The sequence below is a fragment of the Triturus cristatus genome, chromosome 1_2 (assembly GCF_964204655.1).
Source record: "Triturus cristatus chromosome 1_2, aTriCri1.1, whole genome shotgun sequence".
Taxonomy (NCBI): Eukaryota; Metazoa; Chordata; class Amphibia; order Caudata; family Salamandridae; genus Triturus; species Triturus cristatus.
In genome coordinates this window covers 584,206,402-584,228,460 of record NC_140580.1, presented here as the reverse complement: position 1 = coordinate 584,228,460, position 22,059 = coordinate 584,206,402, and the positions used below count along the sequence as shown (strand labels likewise).

The following is a 22,059-nucleotide window of genomic DNA, read 5'->3' as shown; positions in this document are numbered from 1 at the left end:
TTCCATTTTGTGGGAATTTAGCTTGAGACCACTTTCACCCATCCAGTCGCATACTGTTTTGTGGCAGTTCTTGAAGGGCTTAAGGGGCTCCATTCTGAAAAAGAAAGAATTAGCTGCGTATCTTTTGGTTTTTAAAATTATCTTAAGACTCTGCTCTTCAACCAGCATGGCCAGGGTCTTAAGGTAGACATTGAAAAGCGTAGGGCTCAAAATAGAGCCCTGCGGCACCCCGTACTTGAGTGGTCTAGGGTCTGAGAAAAAGGGAGAGAGAAATATCGCCTGAGACCTCTCCTCGAAATATGATTTGATCCATGCCAAAGCATTCTCTTGAATTCCTGTCCTATCTAGTCTATTCAGAAGGATGGGATATGAGGCCGTGTCAAATGCAGATGACGGGTCTAAAAGAACGACCATTGCAGATGCACCCAGATCAAGGTTGAATTTGATGAATTCTGCAACCTCTATCAGGGCTGGCTCAGTACTGTATCCTGACCGAAAGCCAGACTTAGTATTGTGAAGGAGGGCGTTCGCTAAAAAAAAAAAGAAGCAAATCTGCTTCATGACTGCCTTCATCATCATCATCTAGACTGGTGCCGGAAGGTGGGAGATTGGTCTGAAGTTACTGAGTAACTTAGGATCTGTGTTAGGTTTTTAAGCATTGGGAGTAGGAGGGCCTGACTTTAGTATTTCAGGAGTGCAGCAGTCCTGAGGTGTTCCAGACTTGCAGTTCACCAGGAGCACAGCCGAATCCTCAGTCGAGATAGGCTCAAAATCCCTCAGCACCAGGCCAGAAGACAGTGCCTTCACTGAAGGGTCTACTGCTAAGCACTGCTTAGGAAACTGGTCCTAGATAGCTTTGATTTTGTTCACAAAGAAATCAGCAAGCTCCTCACAGAGGTGTATTAAGAGTGTGAGAGTTTTGCATTGCCCTAGGGAAGAGAAAGGAGTTAACATTGCCAGGTTTGTTAGCAGCTTCATCTATGGAAAATACAATTAACTTCTGAGCATCCGTGTAGATTTGTGAAAGCTGGCCAGCGCCTTTGTGTATGCTGATTTAGCATCCTTGTCATAAGCTGAGCGCTATTTGCGCTCTAGGCGCTTGAAGTGGGCCTTCTTCTCCCTTAGAAGGAAGTGGTCAGACCACGGTACTTCCATGCCCGGACTCACTCGGATAGCCAGAGAGTGAGAAAATCGTCTAGAGTATGATGTGCATGTGGCCGTGTATGTGTTGTTCAAGGTTTAAACCCTTAAGGATATGGACCAGATGCAATGCAGAATGACAGTTAAAGTTGTCAACGTGTAAGTTGAAGTCTCCCGAGACCTGGAAGTTAGAGTGTAATATAGAAAGTTGTGCCACAAGATCTGAAAGCTGAGCCAAGGACTCACTGAAGCTGCTTGGGGTTCTGTAGATTAAAACTCCCGTCAAGGTAAAAACCGGGTTAAGTGACATAGAGGTGAGCACTTCTATAGGATTCGCAGTCAGACAGCTTAGAAGGAGTGCAGAGCCATGTGCCTCTGCACACAATCGCAATTCCCCTTCCCTTCTGATCCATTCTGTTGTAAAACTGAGTGGAAAAACCCTGTGGAATTGCTAAAGTGATATTGGGTAGAGAGGCTTCCGAAAGCCTAGTTGCTGTTGAAAACAAAAGATCAAGCTTATTCTCCGCTAGCAGACAGAAGATGTTTGACACATGTTTTGGGAATGACCTGTAGTTCAGGAGAGCTGCCGAACCAGTGCCAGATAGCCCCAGAGGTGGCAAAACTTCACTGGCCAAAGAAGAGGAGACTACTTTGAAAATATCAAGGACCCCCTGTAAGGTATATAAATCGATTCCTAGGACAGGGCAACAAACATTGTCAAAAATAAATTCCTAGGCAATCAGGTAAGGATAGATATCACAATAAATGTATTTTTCAAAACAAAAAACACAATTTGTCTAATAAATCACATTGTACCACCTTACAGTTATAAAAAACGTTTTTCTTTATTATGAAAAAGAACTAATCTTTATTTTAAAAAAACATTAGACCATTGACATTCATGAATTAAAAAAGCAATTTCCAATACAACAAGTATTAAAAATCTAATATTTTCTGGTCATTTCCTAAATTATTGAAACAATACACCATATAGATTTGGTATAACAACCACAAAAAATAAATACATATTCAATAGTAACACAAATCAACAATTCATTAAAACACAATGCGGCAATAGATCGTCTTCGACGCGCGTTTCGGCGCACTAGCGCCTTCGTCAGGAAAGCCACACAATTTTCCTGAAATTAAGAGGTACACTGGATTTATATTTGCATTATCGTAATTTTGTGATATACAACAACATGTAAGTAAATTAAAATTAGCACCAACAGTTTTCATCCATATACAGAGATACTAAAATGGAAAGAATAAAGAGTGGTAGTAAACTCTGTAATAGACGTTGTAAGACAGAAAGATGTAGACCCTATATTGAGTAATTAATAGAAAGAACGTGTACACCGTGAGAAAGGAATAAAAGTGATTGATGAAAAGCAAAATTGCCCATAAAAAGATTTACTATTAGTAGTGATAAAGAAGGAGAAGATAAAAAAAACAGAAAATAAATTGGCTTACTGATAACTGAAGAATAAACACTTGTGTTTATAAGGAGTTCTATTGAATATATGTATAACCACTAAAGAGGGGTGAGAAAAGGAAGAATGAATAAACTGATAAAATATAAATTTATAAGTCTATAATAATGAGGTAACTCAAGCCTCAAGATAAATACCTTATAATAACGTAATCATTTGCCGATCATCACTGGCATATACGGCTTATATTTATAGAAGGTACCGATGAGGAGGCGAAAGAGACCGATATCGTCTAGAAAATATACATATAATATGTAAATAGCCCAAAAGTTTATAATTCATATTGCTGATCGTCATAAAGAATTATATATAGTCCATAGAATCTAAACTAGTAGAAAAAATAACAATACCTACCTGACTATAATATCAATGAATGTGGCATAAATAGTACGGTCTATAATTCTATCTTAAGTTGATAAAACAGGGATATTGATTCTTATCCTCAGTCTGAGTCTGTAAATTATAAAACAGAAGGAACATTATTTAGATACAGGAATTTATTATTCTAATAATTTTTAATGCTGTTATCAGAACACAAACCTCTGGTGTATCTACTGGAGTAAATAGCTTTATTTATAGCGCTATTTAGGTTATCTATATTAGTTAAATATAAACTTTTTGTATGCTATATCTATCGTTCTATATTATCCCTATTCTTACATAACGTAAAACATATAAGGAAAAAGATAAAAACGTTTATAAAAGCTAACATATAAACATGGATGTAATTTATTATAATGTTGGCGTCCTCTTTGAAACTAAAATGACATATACGATAAATTATATAGAATTATTGATAAGTGGACAAACCCCTAGTGCGTCCTCTTTCAAGCTCAAACACTTTAGATAATGAATTCTATCGGATTACTAGCTATAGCTAAACAGGCCTCAAAAACATTGGCAATAGTAAGTAGTTGTAGTGGAACAAGCCTCTGATACGATAGTAAAGAAAAACTGTTTTTGTTACTGACCTAATGATAAAAGACCGTGACTGAAAAAGGCGTGCCTCCACGTCCTCTTCTAACTCTGGGGAACTTCCTCAAACAGTTGTTTCCGCGCTATAGTAGGAATTTAAATATATATGCGCGTACGTGAACCGGTCATGTGTTTCCACGTAATGAGGCAATTACGTGAAGAGATTCAAAACGTGATTGACGCACATTGCGTGCAAGTGCGTCTAACGTGGGGAGGATAGTTCACATGGAGGTGAAACTTTTTTATGTCAATATAAAACTTTATTTTTCTACTTCTGAAATCTAAAGTTCTTTATTTCGGCAATACTAAAAACATTATTTTACACATTCTATTGAAGAAGGTATAAACTAGCGTATGTTATGTCCCGTTCATTTCAGTATGCAAGAAATATGCAATTTCAAAATACATGGTATGTTATCCAAACGATAATCATTAATATGATTATGGTTATAACAAAAAAATATAAATACTGAAAATGTGATGTTTCTTTTTATCACAAATGATATTTCAGATCGCATTCTCCCATTGCAGTTCATTATTTAGCCCACAGCGGAATGTATTAAGGACAAAAATCCAAAATGCCTCTCTTTTTTTTCGGACTTTACATCCGCCATTGTTCTCTACAATATGAATTTTCTCCAAAACTCGCCATTGAATGTCTTGTGCCCAACATCCAGGTAGTGCTTAACTAGAGGTGTAGACGTTTTTGCCATTCGAATAGCAGAACGATGTTCTGCCATCCGAATGTGAACTGCTCTAGATGTCTCACCGACATAACCTAGTTTGCATGGACACAAAATAAGGTAGATGACGTTCTGTGTCTTGCAATTCCATAGGTGTTGCGCTTGGATAGTATAGCCATTATGTATAAGGGTTTCACCCTCTAGAACTTGATCACATGATTTGCAGGCTGAGCATCTGATGGTACCTTTAATGGGCATACTGCCATCAATGGTTTTTTGGATAAAAGGAACATCTGATTTAAATCTCGAATGGACTATCATATCTTTCAAATTTTTATTCCTACGAAGGGCAAATAACGGTCTGGCTATCTTATTTTCTACTTCTGGATGACTGTTTACAATGTGCCAATTGGCATTCACTATTTGTTTCACTGTGGCGTTCAATGTAGAGTGTCTAGTAATACAGACTAGTTGATCCGTCCTTCTACGTGTATTATTAGTAAGGAGATGATCCCTGTCATAGTATTGTGCTCGTTTATATGATTCTCTAACAAGTCTGCATGGATAACCACGTAATAGAAATTTTCTTTCATTTTTTCAGCTTGAAGATCAAAATCTGATAATTTTGTACAGTTACAACGTAACATTAAAAATTGAGAAAAAGGAATACTATATTTTTGAGAACGCGGATGGTAGCTATTAAAATGGAGAAGAGTATTTCTAGCAGTGGGTTTAGTAAATAAATCCACTTCTAAAATTCCAGAGTTATGTTTAATAAAAATATCTAAAAATTCTACCTGTTGTGCACTGGTTGCAGCCGTAAATTTTAGGTTGATATCTGCAAGATTTAACCACAACAAAACTCATTTAGAGTATCTTCCCCATTGGTCCGGACAAAAAAGATGTCATCAATGTATCTGGACCAATGGGAAACAGACTCAAAGAAAGGAGCAACTTCATTATGGATAAATTTCTTCTCAAAAAGAGCCATATAAATATTGGCTATTGTTGGAGCTACCAAAGCTCCCATACTTACTCCTTTTGTTTGACGATACAGTTGTTGATCAAATTCAAAGAAGAGGGGACTCAGTTGGCTTGGGTGAGCTCCCCAAATTGGGAAGGGCAAAACCGCAGGCGGGGCATTTAAAACAGAGAGGGCAGAGTGCCTCAATTGTGCCACAGGCGTGGGTCTCACACATGGGGGAGGGAGGGTGTGTAGAGTATACAGTTTACCAGCTGCTCTATAGTAGAGTAGGCCAATCGCAGAGTGAAGTCATCCTGCAAACCGGCCGCACAGCTGGTGCTTAATGCAAGAGGAAGGCAGACTGGTGCAGAAGGCCTTGCTGTAGTTGCGTCCGCTGCATCGAGGCACGGAGGCCCCTGAAAGCCAAACACTAGAGCACTACCTGCCAAAATGGCTGCTCTGTGATGGCAAACAAGAAGTGTTTGGACGTCCAGATCAGATTCAATTCAGTTAAAACTTTGCTTTTAGTAAAAGTCTTTAAAACACATTCACATTAAAACATATAGTTCCCTTTAAAGTAAATAGCTGCTCACACCCACCGCTAAAGTACAAGTGCTAAATCGACAGTCCTAGCCCCTGCGCGCCTGCAGCATTGGCGGTTTATCAAGGGACAAACACTAGAGCGCTACCTGCCTAAAATGACAGCTCTTTTGGCGCCCAGATCAGATTCAATTCAGTTTTATATTGTAGAAATAGGCATGTGGGTAATGAATGTATGCAAGAGCCCTCAATGTAGGGCACTATTTCATCTGTTTGGACAAATCCACCATCATGAATGTAGCACATTAGGTTTTGCCCAGAGCTCTCAAGCGGCCAAATCAAAATTACTGCATAAGCAAAAATACTTCCAAGTAGCCCGCTGTGAAACCTGTTGGTAGACGTACTAGGAGTGTTAATATCGGTCTCCCTCGGAATCACAATAACTTCCTTTTAAGGATTGTTCTATTTTCCAGCCCAAAACATTGAAAAGTCACAGAAAGAAAACATTGGGATTTCTATGCTATGTTATCCAGACCTGAATTTGGAAAGTCATTCCTCTAACCTCGCTTCTCAGAATTTAGACTTTGGCACAGACAATGATGGTGCCAATTGTTCATGGCCAGAACTAGCACATGGGAAGAACAGTACTCTCATTCTGGTGAAGAACATGTTCGGGAGTCACGATTCCAAACTGGCAAATCATTTCTGAAAAGTACTCTAACTTTCAAGAAAAACACAGTCACCAGTGCCTCACAAAACCCAGAGTTTAAAAAATCTAAAACATGTCACAAAATTGGATAGTCAATGGGGAAGGAGAACTAACAAAGCCAATCTTGAGCATGCTAAACAAATGAGCACTTTGCTGCCAAAACACATCAATGATCAAAACAGAAAAGGGACCAAAGCGAGTTGACACCAGAAAAGAAGGATTGACCTTGAATAATGAAGCTAGTAATAATATGCCATACACATGATCGTGAGGAACAAAAGGACAGCAAAGGGGAGAGCCAGACTGAGTTCCAGGCTGACGCTGCTTAGCACAAACCGAAGATGAATATTACATGTTTATCTCTATCGGATGGAATTTGTATTGACCATAGTGTCTAAAAGAGAGGTGCACAAAATTAGGAAGTGCATATGGAAAAGAGAGGCAGATGAATCTTGTTTTCTTTTTTAAAGTTTCAGTCCTCTTCAGTGCTAGAGTCATCTCCTTTTACTCCCTGATATTATCTAAGAAAGGTGAGAGAAAAACCGACAAATCCTCCTTTCTTTAGTGGTGAAAGAGTGGAATGCACCGTTGACATAGAAAGGCAGAGAGCGAAGGAACTGTAAAGCACAGCAAAGGATCAGCCGGTCCATGACAAACTCAGTGACACTGCTGAAGACGAACTGACAACTGTGCAGAGTACCTTAAATTGCTCCACGTAGTGGAGAAAGTTCAAAATATTTTTTTTGATAATCAACTTGATTGATTTTTGAGAACACAAAGAGAAGGTTAGCAGCAACAGCACAGTACACAGAAATGCATATAAGACACTGTAAGGGTGTTGATGGCAATATTGTCTAGCATGCACAGCGATTGAGCATTTAACATGGCAAAGAAAAACAGAAATAAAAGCAAGCAGTCTGTCAGAAGCAAGGATTTATTCGCATGAACCCTCTATTCCAGCTGGTCCGACCATTTACCGCATACTTTCTGGTACTTGGCAGGGCAGCCTCTGGCTTCGAACAAGGGCTTCTCTTCAGCGGCACACCAGTCCACCCCTCGACACCATTTAGCTATTGTGGGGAGGTCAGGCTCTGACTAGGCCATAGCGATGTCGCATTTGGCCAGCATGATGGCCGTCCCCAGGAATATTTTATCTGCTCGGGACCCGTCTAGAACACCCATAATAACCAGGAGGAGGCGCATAGGGTTGTGAGGTACATGCCAACCCAGGATGTGTGTGAGTTCGGATTCTATCTTTTCCCAGTATTTTATGAGGCGGGGGCAAGACCAGACAATGTGGTAGAAGTCTGCTGGTTGGTACCTACAGCATCTACATTCAGCCGAGGCACGCAACCCGTTCTATGTAGTCGCTCCAGGGTAAGGTATGCAGTGTGGAGGTAGTAAATCTGGATGAGTCGGAGTCTGGCGGAAGCAGTGATTGTCTTGGGGGCCATAAGGGCATCCCGCCAATCTTCATCCTCAAGGGAGCCCAGCTAACCCTCCCTGTGAAGTTTAAGCGAGTCCAGTGTTGTGGGGCCATTGTTCGTGAGGGAACGGTATATGCGTGATAGGCCTCTCTTCCAAAGATTTCCCATCATGACCTGCGCTTCCAGTGGGCTGAATTCGGGAAGAGTGGTGCCTGTTGAAATGTGAGTGTTGAAGGTGTGGCACAGCTGTAAATACCTGTAAAATTGTGAGGTATGTAGGGTAAAGCGGTTCTTTAAATCTTGAAAGGACCTCATATGGTCACCCACCCACACGTCACCCAGTTGTGCGATGCCAATGTTGTCCCAAGACTTAAACTCTCGCAATGTCAGAGTGGAGTTTGTTGGGTCAATTTGGATTCCCACTTTGTATGACGCAGGGCCGAACACCAGGCCAGGAAGACCGTCCGGGTCACCATTGAGAGTGCTTTAGGAATGGGGCACCCATACCTGAGGGCCTGGATTCGAGGGAAGTCCAGGTCGCGGAGTTCAGTTCTGTAAGCTGGATTGGACCATCCCCCAGTGAACCACTCATGGAGGACAAGCAACCGGGTGGCTAGGTAGTTTAGGTATAGGTCCGTCTTGCCCATGTCGCCGTCGAAGGACGGAATGCGGCAATGGGCAAGAGCCATACGTGGCCTCCCACATCCCCACAGGAACTGTGTACTCATGGCGTCAATGTCCCAAAACCAACTTCTGGGGTAGTGGAAGGGGGTATTTTGAATTATAATCTCAAAAAAGAGAGTTTCCCAGGGACCAGAAAGGACTGGGTGTCAGATATTTATCAAAAAAAGATTCCTTTCTGTGTATTACTCTTTTAGTTGGTGACCATGAGGCCTACACATTTAGATCAATAACCTTTGATTTTTGACTGTGACACTGGACAAATATTATTACTCCAGACTAGAATATACTTTTTGTTACTCTCAAAATTTATTTTTCATAGGAAAACACTTATGTTCAATAAAATCATATTTTAAAATTGCATTCAATATATACTCTGATTGGGTGCTCTGGTACAGTCTTATATATGCTATCTAACAATTCCGTATTACGGTATCTATCTCAGAGTCACACACACTTCAAATCATGTACTTTCAAAATTGCAAATTAAATACTACACAAATACATTTCATATGCTTTAAAAAGTCCCACTGTAATAATATTTGTCCAGTGTCACAGTCAAAAATCAAAGGTTATTGATCTAAATGTGTAGGCCTCATGGTCACCAACTAAAAGAGTAATACACAGAAAGGAATCTTTTTTTGATAAGTATTTTGAATTATATACAGGAACCGTGGGAGGTTCATCATCTCAAATAGGGCCACCCTTCCGAGTGGATTAAGTGGCAAGGTTTGCCAACGGCTGAGATCATCTTTGGCCTTTTTGATAAGTGGGGTGATATTCAGTACCCAGTCCAGCTCGGGGAGTAGAGCGACCCATATACCTAAATATTTGAATGATTGCCGCCTAATGGGTATGGTGGTCTGCCAGTCGAAACATTCCCTAGAGAGATGAAGGCGCACAAGGGTCGTTTTGGCTGGGTTCAGCCGGAGACCAGAGACCTTTTCAAATGCTTGAAGGGATTGGAGCCATTTAGGGCCGGAGCGGGCCGAGTCCGCCAAGAAGAGCAGGACGTCGTCCGTGTATAGAGCAATTTTATCAATGTGGTGGCTTCCCCATCACCAACCTTGAATCGAGTTGTCTGTGTGGATGAGACACGCCAGGGGTTCCATCGCCAGCGCAAACAGGAGTGGTGCAGCCCTGTCTCGTACCTCTTCGGATTGGGAATATCTCAGACAGGGTTCCATTAATAAGCACCCTGGCCCTAGGGTTAGAGTATAGGACTCGGACGAATCGCCGGAACTGCTGACCCATCCCTATTATTGTGAGCACTTCTTCAAGATAGAGCCAGTCAACAGTATCAAAGGCTTTCTCGAAGTCCACAAGAAGGAGTGCTAGGTAGGGGGTAAGTGTCTGACAGTTTGCAAGAGCTAAGTGAAGGCGTCTTAGGCAGTGTCTGGTGCTATGTGCTGGAATGAAGCCACATTGGTCCGGGTGGATCAGTTTGTTAAGGAGTGGACGTAGGCGTTGAGCCAAGACTGTAGCGTAGATCTTGACCTCAGTGTTGATTAGCGAAATCGGCCTGTAATCCGCACAAGCAGACCAGGCTGTTTGGGTTTTGGGAGTGACCACAATGGTCACCGTATCTATTTCAGGGGGAATGCCCCGACTTCTGCCATGTGCTGGAACAAGGTGGAGAGATGGGAGACCAGCAGCTCCGATAGGAAGAATAGTACTCCTGTGGGAGTCCGTCTGGGCCTGGGGTCTTCCGGGATGCCAGTTGGGAAATTGCTGCCCCTATTTCCTCTGGGGTGAAGGGAAGGTCCAAACTCGCTGCCTCTGAGTGTGACAAACTGGGAAAGTGGACTTGCAGACGGTTTAGAAAGTCTGGGAGGGAACCCTCCAGTTTGCGGGCTGAGTATAAGTGAGCGTAGTAATCTGCAAAAACCTTTGCAATCTCGACTGAGGTCTGACAAATGGGTCCCTAGGGTCTGCGGATCTCGGGTATGATTTGATTTGCCAAGGGGTATGAGGCCAGTCTGTGCAACAGCTTGCTGTTTTTGTCCCCCTAGCCGACAGACGAGCGCCACAGTAATTTAGCTGATTCTAATGAGGTTTGCTTGATTTCTTCACGTATGGCTGCCAATTGTCTATCACAGGCTTCATCTGGGGTTCTGGCAAGGTCAGCCTCCAGCTGGAGCGCTTGGGCCTCGAGAAGGGCTAAATGACTGTCTTGGGTTAGCCGTTGCTTCCGAAGGCGGCTTTTGGCAACTTCCCTGATGGCCTTGCGTGCTTCCCAGAGGGTACCTGGTGAGGATACCGAGCCAAGATTTGTGAGAAAATATTGCTGAAGTTCCTGTCGTATAGCTTTTTGGAACTCCTTGTTCTGGGGAAACCAGGCATTCAGCCACCACATCGGGCGCAGTCTGCCGGGGGCGTCACACAGGCACAGGAGCAGTGCCGAGTGATCTGAGATTCCCCGAGGCAGGATGGATATGTCGGTCACATGTTGACAGTCGAGGGCGGGTATGAAAATCATGTCCGTGGTAGCATGAGTATGGTGTGCTGCTGAGGTATGCGTGTATCGGGAGATTCAAGGGTTCCAGACCCTCCATATATCGTAAAAGCCCAAGCTGGTTACCAAATCAACCAATTTCTTGGCATGAGTTGCCCTAATGGAGTAAGGTGTTCCTGTGGTGTCGAGGGTGGGTTGCATGACCGCGTTAAAGTCCCCTCCCAGGATTGTCTGTCCCCAGGGCAGAGTGGAAATGATGTCAGTGAGATGTTGCAACGTTGAAGTGAGCGTCACAGGAGGAATGTATATGGATAGGAGATTAAGGGTATTCCCTTCCAGTGTCCCTGATAGAGCCATGAATCATCCTTGTGGGTCCCTGTTAATGTGAGAGGGAACAAATGGAAGGGTCTTTTGTAGAAGGATGGCCACCCCCCGGGAGCCCCTGTTTAAGCCTGAACGCCACACCCTATCAAAACCATAGCCCGCAAGGAAGGAACAATGGGTTCCCAAGAGATGGGTCTCCTGAAGCAGGAGGATATTGGGGTAGTGTCGTTGGGCTCATTCCAAGACTGCTGTGCGTTTGATGCGGTCCAGCAGACCGTTAACATTCCAGGACATGCCTCGGAGAGAGTTAAACCCCTGGATTGTGTGTATTGTGCGGAGCTAGTGGTCCATGTGGCTAACAGGGTTGTGCCTTGTGGTGAGCACTGGGCTTGGTACAAGGCAGACACCGACTCCTAGAGCGGTTCTCGATATGCGGTGCTGTTATGCGCGCGGGACATTCCTGTGTTAAAGTGCCATGTGCTGTTGGAAAAGGAAGTTTTAACATAAAACATCAATCTAAACATTGGACAACGGTCCTGGTCCTCCACCGCCCGCCCCCCTATAATTCTGAAATTGAAGCATCTGTCATCCTACAACTAGGAAAGAACATCCTAAACTATCTGGTATAGTGTGGGAAATACGTGGTGGACCCCTCCACCGGTGTCGGATGCAAGTGTGTCATCGGCAGATTTCACAAGTCCACAGTGTGATCCTGTGGGTTATGTATTCCAGAGCTACAGATAAGAATATCCATCTGTTTCCAATCGCCGCCCTTCAGGAGAGGTCCGAGTCTCTGGCCGCTAAATCCAAGGTGCATAGAGGGATGCGCCCCCTGATGAGTTTTCAGCGGATTTATTCCTATGTCGGGGTTGGGAGCCCGGGGGGCTGGGAGTGCCCCCCGGGTTCGTGGGTGGAAGTTTGAAATATTTATGTCCTGCAAAATGACATAAAACACCCATCCAACCACATATATAAGTTGCTATAACATCCACTGTCCCACAACATGCTGTGACAGAAGCCAGGAGACATGTAAGATCATGAGCAGAGTCTTTACTCATGGTATTCATCTAGCTGTATCAGAAGACGAGGCTGGAGCCACTGGGTCAAAGTATAACCCCATCATGATAGGAGACGTGTATCCATCAATGGTTCAAAGATTAGCTAATTCTATATGAAGAAGTGTTCTTCTGGTGCCAAACTGTGTAGGGTGACCATTGGCAGTGTGCGTACAAAGGGAAGGAAGACGCAGAGCAACATAAGTAAGGCTATACATGTTTCCCTTGTATACCCTTCTACCCAGAGTTATGATGTTGACCACAAGTAGAGTCATAGTCACTTTTATGAGTAGGTGTTGCATTGACCACATGCATACCCATGTTCTGCAAAATATTTTAAAGGCACTTCAGTCGGTCAGACCAGCTTGGTGAAAACCTCACTTCTGTGAGTGAGTATGGAAAGCTGCAAATGCTTAAAAATGCTCCTGCAGCATACCAGGGAATTATTTTACTTATTGGGAATAGATTGTGTTACTCTGGAAAGGGCGGCTCGAATAAAGGTAGTAGTGTTACCACAGCTCTCACTCACACAAGGGTGTGGAAGAAGCTAAATATTAATTGTCATACACATTTGACCTACTTCTCCTAATCCCTTAGGGTTGTACTTGTTCTGCTAAAACCATGATTTAAATTAATATGGCCTTATGGAACCTTCAGGCCTATGGTAGAATTTGCAATTGATTTAGGCATCACAATCTCAGAACCTTCTCTGATATTAGGGACCAGCTATATATGCCACTTCAGTAATTACTTTGCTATGGGAGATTGGAGCAGGAAAGTTGGGTAGCTTGAACCAGACACTAATGAATCAAAGGAAGTCACTATCATTTGAGCTGTGATGGACCTGAATAACAATGGGAAAAGTACTCATGAAAAATCGACCACCGCAAGGGTTGGTGCTTTTATGGGTCATGGAGTTGAGCAGATGTAGCCATAAATGTGAGGGTAAACATACTCGCATTCCAGATGTAGCTTGGAGTTTCCTTTGGACATGTTTGATGCAGGCCTCTAGGAACGCACTTTGAATATTGATCCACATTCACTATCTAATATGACCTTCCCATGACACCAACAATACTGCAGAAAATATATCATAGCATCAAAGAGATGCAAAAGGTGCTAATTTCACAGGACAGACTACATAGATATGTTGTGGAACTCTGTTGTAGTACTGAGGTTTTGGCCCTAGGTATGTGCCAACATGGTATCGGATATGAATGACTGGACTGACCTGGACACAAAACATACTTGTCTTTTGATCCATTTCTCCAAGAGGTTAAATAGAAAAAACAAAAGAAATGCATGTACCTTGCATTATTATTTGCTAATAAGAATATAACAAAGTCATGGAAACCTCCAGTTGGCCTACAGAATCCTAACTGTTTAAATGCTGTGCTTAATGCAGTAGAGTTGAATGTTGTTGTTTCTGTCTTCTTTCTAGCCAGGAATTCCTCACAGGCCATGGCAGTCTTACTTTGATCTCATCCTAGTAGATGCACGGAAGCCCCTTTTTTTTGGCGAAGGCACAGTGTTACGGCAAGTGGACACCGTAAGTATGATGTGCTAGTGTTAATCTTGGCATGGCTAGTTGTATTTTTGCTGCACTAATTAGAGTCTAGTTGATTCAGATCCATCTGTTCTTGTAATTTAGAATTATTTGAACATTTAAAAACACATTATCAAAATAGGTTGTTGTAGGGTCTGTCAATATGTATAGAAGTTAAGGCGAAAGTATGCCTTTGTAGTTTCCATTGCCCTATTCATTGTAATTTTTTAATAAGTATTGTGTTTATATAGCACATGCTTCCTTGATCGATTCAAGATGGTCAGTAGAAATAAGGTAGTCATTTTGCAAAGCTAAGTTTTTGGGCTTTTCCCTATTGTACTTATGGTCAGGTATTAATCTGCTGATAAATGGGTCCCTTTTATTAGGGGGTTATGAATATTAATCATATCTGATAGGAACTTCTAGCAACAGATTCCATACCATAGATTATTCCCCAGGCATCAGACTGGATCGGGAATGTTTTGATCAGAACCTCTGCGTGCCAGTAGGTGGCATGGTTTGGCTCACCACCAGTATTGTACGCACCGGAAGTGACGTGCCTGGTGCCTATATGGGTGCCACCTGAGAGCGCTGATGTCCGTTCTTTTCGCGCCCATCAGCGCAGATCCGGAAAGAGCTACCCTCAGTCATTTTTTGACTGACTTTTTCATCGACTTTTGTCAAAGACTTTTTATGAGATTTATATATCCTGGTGTGTTAGGGATGTTCCCTAACAAGCCAACAGGCTTCAAATCACATGGTGCCTGTCACTGACAGGTGTCTGTGACAGACCCACGTTTGGTTTGCCTATTGTGCTTGGAGCTGAACCGCGACTCCATGATCTGCTAGGACTGTTGCACCATGAATCCTGAGATGCTGAGGGAACAGTCCCTGAAACTCCTCACCACCCAACGTTGGATGAACCCACAACGCTCTAGATCCTGCAGAAGGTCCAAGGACCGCTCACAAAGCCACTCTCGATGGTTGTTGTCTCAATTCAAGTTGACTGGTAAGTCCCACGAGAGAAACAAATCTTAGAAGTCGAAGCAGTTTTTGACTTCTCCACGCTGGTCCTAGTCATCGGACCTGGCAGGCGAGCAACAGCACTCTAGGCATTGCTCCGTTTTAAAGCCTGTGCCAGGGTCTGCTCCGTTCCCTCCAGAGTTACCCAGAGCGACGCTGTCCAACTCAGAGAGTTTTATGAGGCTATGTACATCATATTTGGGTAGCCGAACCCCTGGTCCGCAATCATGTGACTGCACGAGTAATACTGCCATCAAAAAGGTCAGCCATAGAATGGCAAACCTGCACTCTTAGGTATCGGAATGTGTGCTGCTGCCGCCACTCTAACTGCATCCCACCAATGACAAAGTATGGATTGGAAACATCAGAGAGAAAGGGAAACAGGCAAGACTTAGTCCAATTGACTCCGTCGAGAGAGGAATACAAAATGATCGAGGGACAAAGCGATTGTGGCAGGTATTATGTGCATGTCTCTAAAGTAGAGCAGCATGTTGTCCACATATAAGGATATCACATGTGTCCCGTCACCTAAGGGGATGACCTAGGGCAGTCCCCGTTCTCGCATTGCAAACACCAGCAGTTCAATAGGCAGGGAAAACCATAAAGGAGAGAGCAAACAGTCTTGCCTTATCCCTTTGTGTATGGGAAAGTACCCTGAAATAAGGTGTTCCGTCTTGACACTGGTTAGGGGGTTATTGTATTTACAGTTTTACTAATTGGAGAAATAATGGCCGATACCATACCAGGACAGTGGTAATCCCATGCTAATGACTTAAAGGCATTTTCTAGGTTTAAAACCATGCATCTGTCATGAGGGCAGTTTTGCTGGGCGTAGGTCATAGCTTGAAAAAGTTGTCATAGGTTCAGCAAAATATTATGGGTGGAGACATACCCATTTTGATCTGAGTGAGTCAAGGTCAGGACTAGGGGTGCAAGGTGGTCCCCAATGATTTTGGCTAATACCTTTTAGTCGGTATTAAATAGGGTTAATAGTCTGTACGAGACGATGAGCATGGGGTCCTTGTTCGATTTAGGTAGCTAGATGACAGTTGCCTCTCTCTGGGAAGCAGAAAGACTTCTGATGGAGAGGGCCTCTTCGTACATTGTCAGTAGGTGAGGGACTAATTGAGGTGTGTATGCTTTGTAGAGCTCTGCCGGTAAACCATCCGGCCCTGGGCATCTGCTGGTGCCCAGCGCCTTGAAGAGAAAGGTACTTTTATGAGTAGAAGGTTCATTATTTTAACTTTTCTTTTAATATTGCGATCTCGCAGGATCATGAAAAATAGGAAAGAGTAGATGATATTTGAATGCACTGTAGTATGTGTACTTGTTACTGTAGGAATGAGTCTTACTGGAGATGGTCTTTATCGGAGTCTACCATTTACGCCCATTGGCTTGGGTAGAGTTGTGAATAGAGTTAAGGCTCTTCCTACACCCTACCATGTACACTCATCATCAAAGAGAGGGGTGTTAGCGAGAAGTACAGTTCTTGGGCACTGCATACTATACACATCTGTCATCCGAGAGAGTGGTCTCAGCAGAGAGGCCAGTCTCTCTCCACACACCCCACTATGCGCACCCGTCATCACAAAGGAGAGGCCAGTCCATCCACACACTCTGCTACACATATCCATCATCTGAGAAAGAGGTCTGAAAGGAGAGGTCATGCGATCCACATACCTTACTATGTATACCTTTCATCTGAGAGAGAGGCCTGAAAGGGGAGGTCATGCCATCCACACACGCTACTATGTACACCTGTTATCTGTGAGAGCGAGAGAGATCTCAAAGGATAGGCCAGTCTCTCCCTACACCCTTCTATACACACCTGTCATCTGAGAGAGAGGTCTGAAAGGAGAGGCCAGTCCCTCCCCTCTCACTACTAGGCACGGCCATCATCTGAGAGCGAGGTATGAATTAGGGGCCAGTCCATCCCTTCACCCTACTATGCTCATCCATCATCTGAGACTGAAAGGAGAGGCCAGTCGCACCCCACTCACTACTACAGATACTCGTCATTTGAGAGAGAGGTCTCAAAGGAGAGGCCAGTCCATCCACACACGCCTTTCAAAGTAATGTCCGCACATAGGATACATTATTCAGTTATTCTACCATACATACACTCAAAGAAATGATTAGTTTGCTTAAAAACCCTATGAATTAAATGAAAAAAACAAAGGCTAAAGTAACGTTATAGTCAGGTGTGATGAAAAGATCTGTTTTTGTTTCTTAAAAAACAGTAGAAATATACAAAAAAAATAAAGGTTATAAGTAATGTTATAGTTAGATGAATTACCCAATGACAATGTAAGTGTTTTGAACCAAAAAACACAGAAATTCAGTAGTTATAGTTAGCAGTGCGAACTATAACTTGCACCCCCACCATGCACTGCTTATGACCTCACATATGACATCACTCCTGACATACTTTATGCCATCACTGATGACATCTCAAACTACATCATTGAGGACACCACTGACATCATCCAAGCTTCGCTTTGCCGCGTATTGTTATACAATTTGCTATGGCATTAAATGGCCTTCCAGTAAGTGCAAAATAGCTCAGGAGAATATCAGCCATCATTACTATCATCACAGCACAACTCCCTTAGGTGTAAAAAGCATGCATTATGCGCAACATTTACCCTAGACTATACACTTTATAGCTAGCATAGTTCACATTAACAATCAACTACAGATATATACTAAACCCTCATTCAGTACAGTATTAAAATGTGTCTACCAAGAAGGTGTACACTCAACAGCTGTCAAAAAAGAGACTAAATACCAAAAATAGCAAAGATCCGAAGGTGCTAAACATCCTACTACATGCACCCTTTATACTGTTGTGAAACCTTTATAGATGCCCATCTTTTTGAGGAAAACAAGTGTATGTTTATAGGTTAGTACCTGGTGTACTCAGTCTTCTTAGGTATTTAGAAATAATCATGCTGACATGATTCTGTCAAAAAACTCAAGGCTCCTTACAAAAGTTAGTATCTACCACGTAGAATCTTACTCCCGTCAAACTTTTTCTGCAGAACCAAAAAAACCTGTGTGGATCATAATAAACACAAGTCAGCTGTCACTTGCACACACAGTTAGTCTTCAATACAAATATTTATCTTATGCTCAATACCTCTACACACCAACGGTGCATTACGAGCAGATGTTTTTTGTAAACAGTTACACCCATTAGCTGGACCCAGGCCATACAAAATTAGTTAACAAATAGAGACTTACCCGCCACTATGTAAACTATAACACAAACTAGCACACTCCGATGATTTCATCAGTGATATCATCAATGGGAGCGTGGCTATGACTGCAATGGAGGCAGACGTGTCTGGGTAGAGCTCCGTCAGAGGCTCCCCGAAACAGGCCCTGTTCTCCGAATGTAGTCACTCACGGAGGCTCTTCCCGGGCGCGGCTTCTCAAAGTCAACATCCCGGAGCGCCGCTGCTAATTTAACCTCGTCTGGGCCCCACTTTGCGGATCCCGTCTGGGTGGGCCGCCTGGCGCACGACTCCTGTGCGGTCAGTTCCGGCTAAGCGAGCCCGCGGCTTAGCTCCGCCTTCAAGGCCGCAAAAGATGGCGCAGAAGAAATGAACCGGCAGAAGCGGTCTGTGGCTGTTTATCCTGCCGCCGCCTAGCTGAATACTCACCGATGGGCAGCGGGGTGGAATTGGGGCTCCTGCTGTATCGCCTGCCCGTCTCCGCCGTGTGAGGCCCCTGGACTGGCTGCTGCGGCGGGAGGAGGTAGACTGTGGACGAAGACGCTGCCCGGATCGCCTGCACCGCTGTTGCCCTCACGGCGCGACGACAGTGGGTGAGCCCTCGCCGACGGAAGAGAACTGCGGCTGTTCATCCTGCCGCCGTATAACTACCCATTGATGGGTGGCGGGGTGCGTCTGGGGCCCCTATTGGACTGCCTGCACATCTCCGCTGCGTGATCTCCCCTGGATCGGCTGCTGGCCGCTGCGGTGAGGGGAGAATGGCGGCGGGGGAAGACGCTGCCAAGGCCGCCTGCGCTGCCGTTGCCCTCGCGGCACGATTGCGGTAAGTGAGCCCCAACCGACGACAAGAACTGATGCTGTTCACCCTGCCGCCGCCCTCATAAATATCCACCGGTGGGAGACGGGGGGCGGTTGGGGCCCCTGTTGCATCGCCTGTGCGTCTTCATTGCGTGAGCCCCCCAGACAGACTGCTGGCCACTGCTGCGGAGGGAGGAAGAAAGCGGGTGAAGATGCTGCTCAGATCACCAGCGCCGCTATTGCCATCACGGCGCGATTTAATAAGGTGGGCCCCCGCCGCGAGGCTGCCTGCTGCAAACCGCCAGCCCGCTCTTGGGACGTTGGGCTCCCTTATGATTCTAACTGAGACATCGCTGACTGCGACAGGGGCATGCTGAACCATACCTGCGGCTGTGCAATATAAAGCGGACTGCTGGTGCCCCTGTAAGACTCATGTCGGGTGGCACCCGAGCGCGGACCGGAACGGGAGGAACACAGGCCCTACCGCCGCCGTCCAAGCCTAAATCAGACAAGATGGCGAAGCAGGGACTCACGGACCAAACTGCGAATAAACTGGATGCGGTGCTTGCTGCAATGGAGCGGCTGGAAGAAACCATCAATCAGACCTGCACCTCCCTGGAATCTAAAATCGACAAGGTGGCCATCGACCTCACCCATCTGCATGCAGATCACTGGAAGCTAACGGACGGCACCACTGTCCTGGAAACCACGCTCGCTGACATCAAACCACAGGTGACTCAGACAGACAAACCTGTACAAGATTTATTGAACCGCGTGGAGTTCCTGGAAGACAGAGCCGAGGATGCTGAAGGGCGAGCATGACGAAACAATGTGCGCATAGTGGGTGTGCCGGAACGATGGGAAGGAAGGGAACCTACCTTGCACATGGAGGGGACCCTCTCATCACACTTGTTATAGAGCGTGCACATAGAGTTCCTGCGAGACCCCCTCCCACAGGGTCGAACCCAAGTCCCTTGCTCCATCCACTCCTCAATTACCGAGACCGGGACTCCATCCTACAGGAAACTGCAAGATATTCATATAGACAATCATAAGATAATGTTTTTTCCGGACTATACCATCCAGGTGCAGAGACAGAGGTTCTCATTCATGGCGGTGAAAAAATGCCTTCGGCAAAACAACCTGAAATATTCTCTGCTCTTCCCGGCGCGCCTACGAGTGGTTGTGAGTGATAAAACAGAGGATTGGCTAGACACCTTCACTGCTGCGGGACCTCGAGACACTTCTGCGACAGCGACCCTACCGAAGCTGAGAGGCCCCTTCCGCCGCCGTCGGAGAGAGCGAAGATCGACAGGGACGCGGACACCGCCTTCACCAACTGTAGGACCACACTCAGATTTGATCCTCAGCGGACAACGAGACGCCCTGCAGGCAGTAGCGGAGATCAGCGGCTCTTTGGTGACTGAGGACACATCCAACTCCAGTCAGCGTGATCTATCCAGTGATGACGAGTGAATATATGGCCTGCAGAACTCACAGGATTCAACTGAGTAGCCAGATGTCACCCCACAGATGGCTGACATAATAGTATGAACATTGCGAGACCCTGTCCTTGATTGGACTACGATTTGAGGTATTGTGGTATATATGTGGGGGTATGCAGTTGCTAACAGTATAGCTTATGCCCCAATACTGCCACTTGTCGGGGCACCCAGAGGCAGAGACTCTATAACATACGTAGCACTGACGTCCTGGACCGAAGCAGGAGTCGAGACGCTAGAAGACCTATACGCAGACGGTGCCCTTCTGCGTTTCACGACCCTGACGGCAGATAACAGTTTGCCGGTGGACCAGTTCCTTCTACATGCAGCCATTATATGGACGCTGACGCTAGCATGGGGAGATTTGACAAACGAGCCATCGACACATCAGTTATTGCAGTATTTGCATGTAATGGGGGAGAGGTCGCATGTGATCCACTGGCTGGTACAAGCCCTGCTTATCCACGTATTAAAACCACTACAGAGACTCAGCGAACGCTGGGCTGAGGACAGAGGCCGACCCTGGACCGATAAGGAATGGGAACGTGTCCTAGCCAGTGCCACGCACATAAAACGCAATTCACGATTTAAGCTTATACAAACATATCTATTGCATAGAGTGTATCTCTCACTAGACAAGATCAATAAATATTTTAACATTAACACTTCCGAATGCCCGAGATGCCGTCTCCTGGCAATGACCTGCTACATATGCTATGGTCTTGCCCCCTGCTTCTATCCTACTTGCACACGATAACAGAAACACTTACTAACTGCACTAGCACCGAGGTGCCTATCACATGGGAGGTTTGTATCCTGGGATTTTACAAACTCACTAAAGCTAACAAAGTAAGTTCTAGATTTCGCGATCTAGGCCAAATAACCGCAAAACGACTGATAACTAAGAGGTGGAAGCACAAGGACCCTCCAGAGGTACTCCACTGGTTAAAATCCCTAGAGGTCTGGGCACAGGCGGAGAGCACTATCCTTCATAGGGAAGAAACAGCAGGGTTGCGAAAATATCCCATTGCACAATCCTGGGGTGATGTACTCAAAGCCCTTACACACTCTAATGCAACATTGCGTGCATCCTCTACGCAACAAGCGGGGGATAATACCTGACGGGTCGCTTAGGTGCAGCGGATACGCTGCAATCATAAGAAACCTCAGCCGCAGCTGTTGGGTTGGGCAATGACCTAATCACAAGAATACTCCACTGAATGTGTGGAGGAGGGAACAAGAGGCGTGGGGTTCTAGGAGCTAGCAGCCTCCAAAACTAAATGTTTACCACAAAAGAGCTGCTCCTAGTGTGATAACCCAAACGAGTTACAAGAACGTCGTGAGTGTGGGCATCTCACAAAAAGTTACGGACTGGTCTCACACACCACCTGGTGTCATGCTTCATCATTGACCAGTCCTCGCCCTCCAAAACCTTCGTTTGATGGAGGGCGGGCATACACTTGACGACAAGGATGCACTTCTAAGTGGGGGCCCGTGAATATGAGTGG

The 22,059-nt window shown here is 44.8% G+C and overlaps 1 protein-coding gene across 4 annotated transcripts in view; it reads left to right on the top strand.

Annotated features, from left to right (window-relative positions):
* NT5C2 (5'-nucleotidase, cytosolic II) overlaps positions 1–22,059 on the top strand; it is a 542,012-nt gene that overhangs the window by 379,349 nt on the left and 140,604 nt on the right. For all 4 annotated transcript variants that reach the window (XM_085606647.1, XM_085606643.1, XM_085606637.1 and 1 more), the window contains one exon: positions 13,888–13,995. In XM_085606647.1, the coding sequence (XP_085462773.1) occupies positions 13,888–13,995 (108 nt within the window). The remainder of the gene's footprint in view (positions 1–13,887; positions 13,996–22,059) is intronic.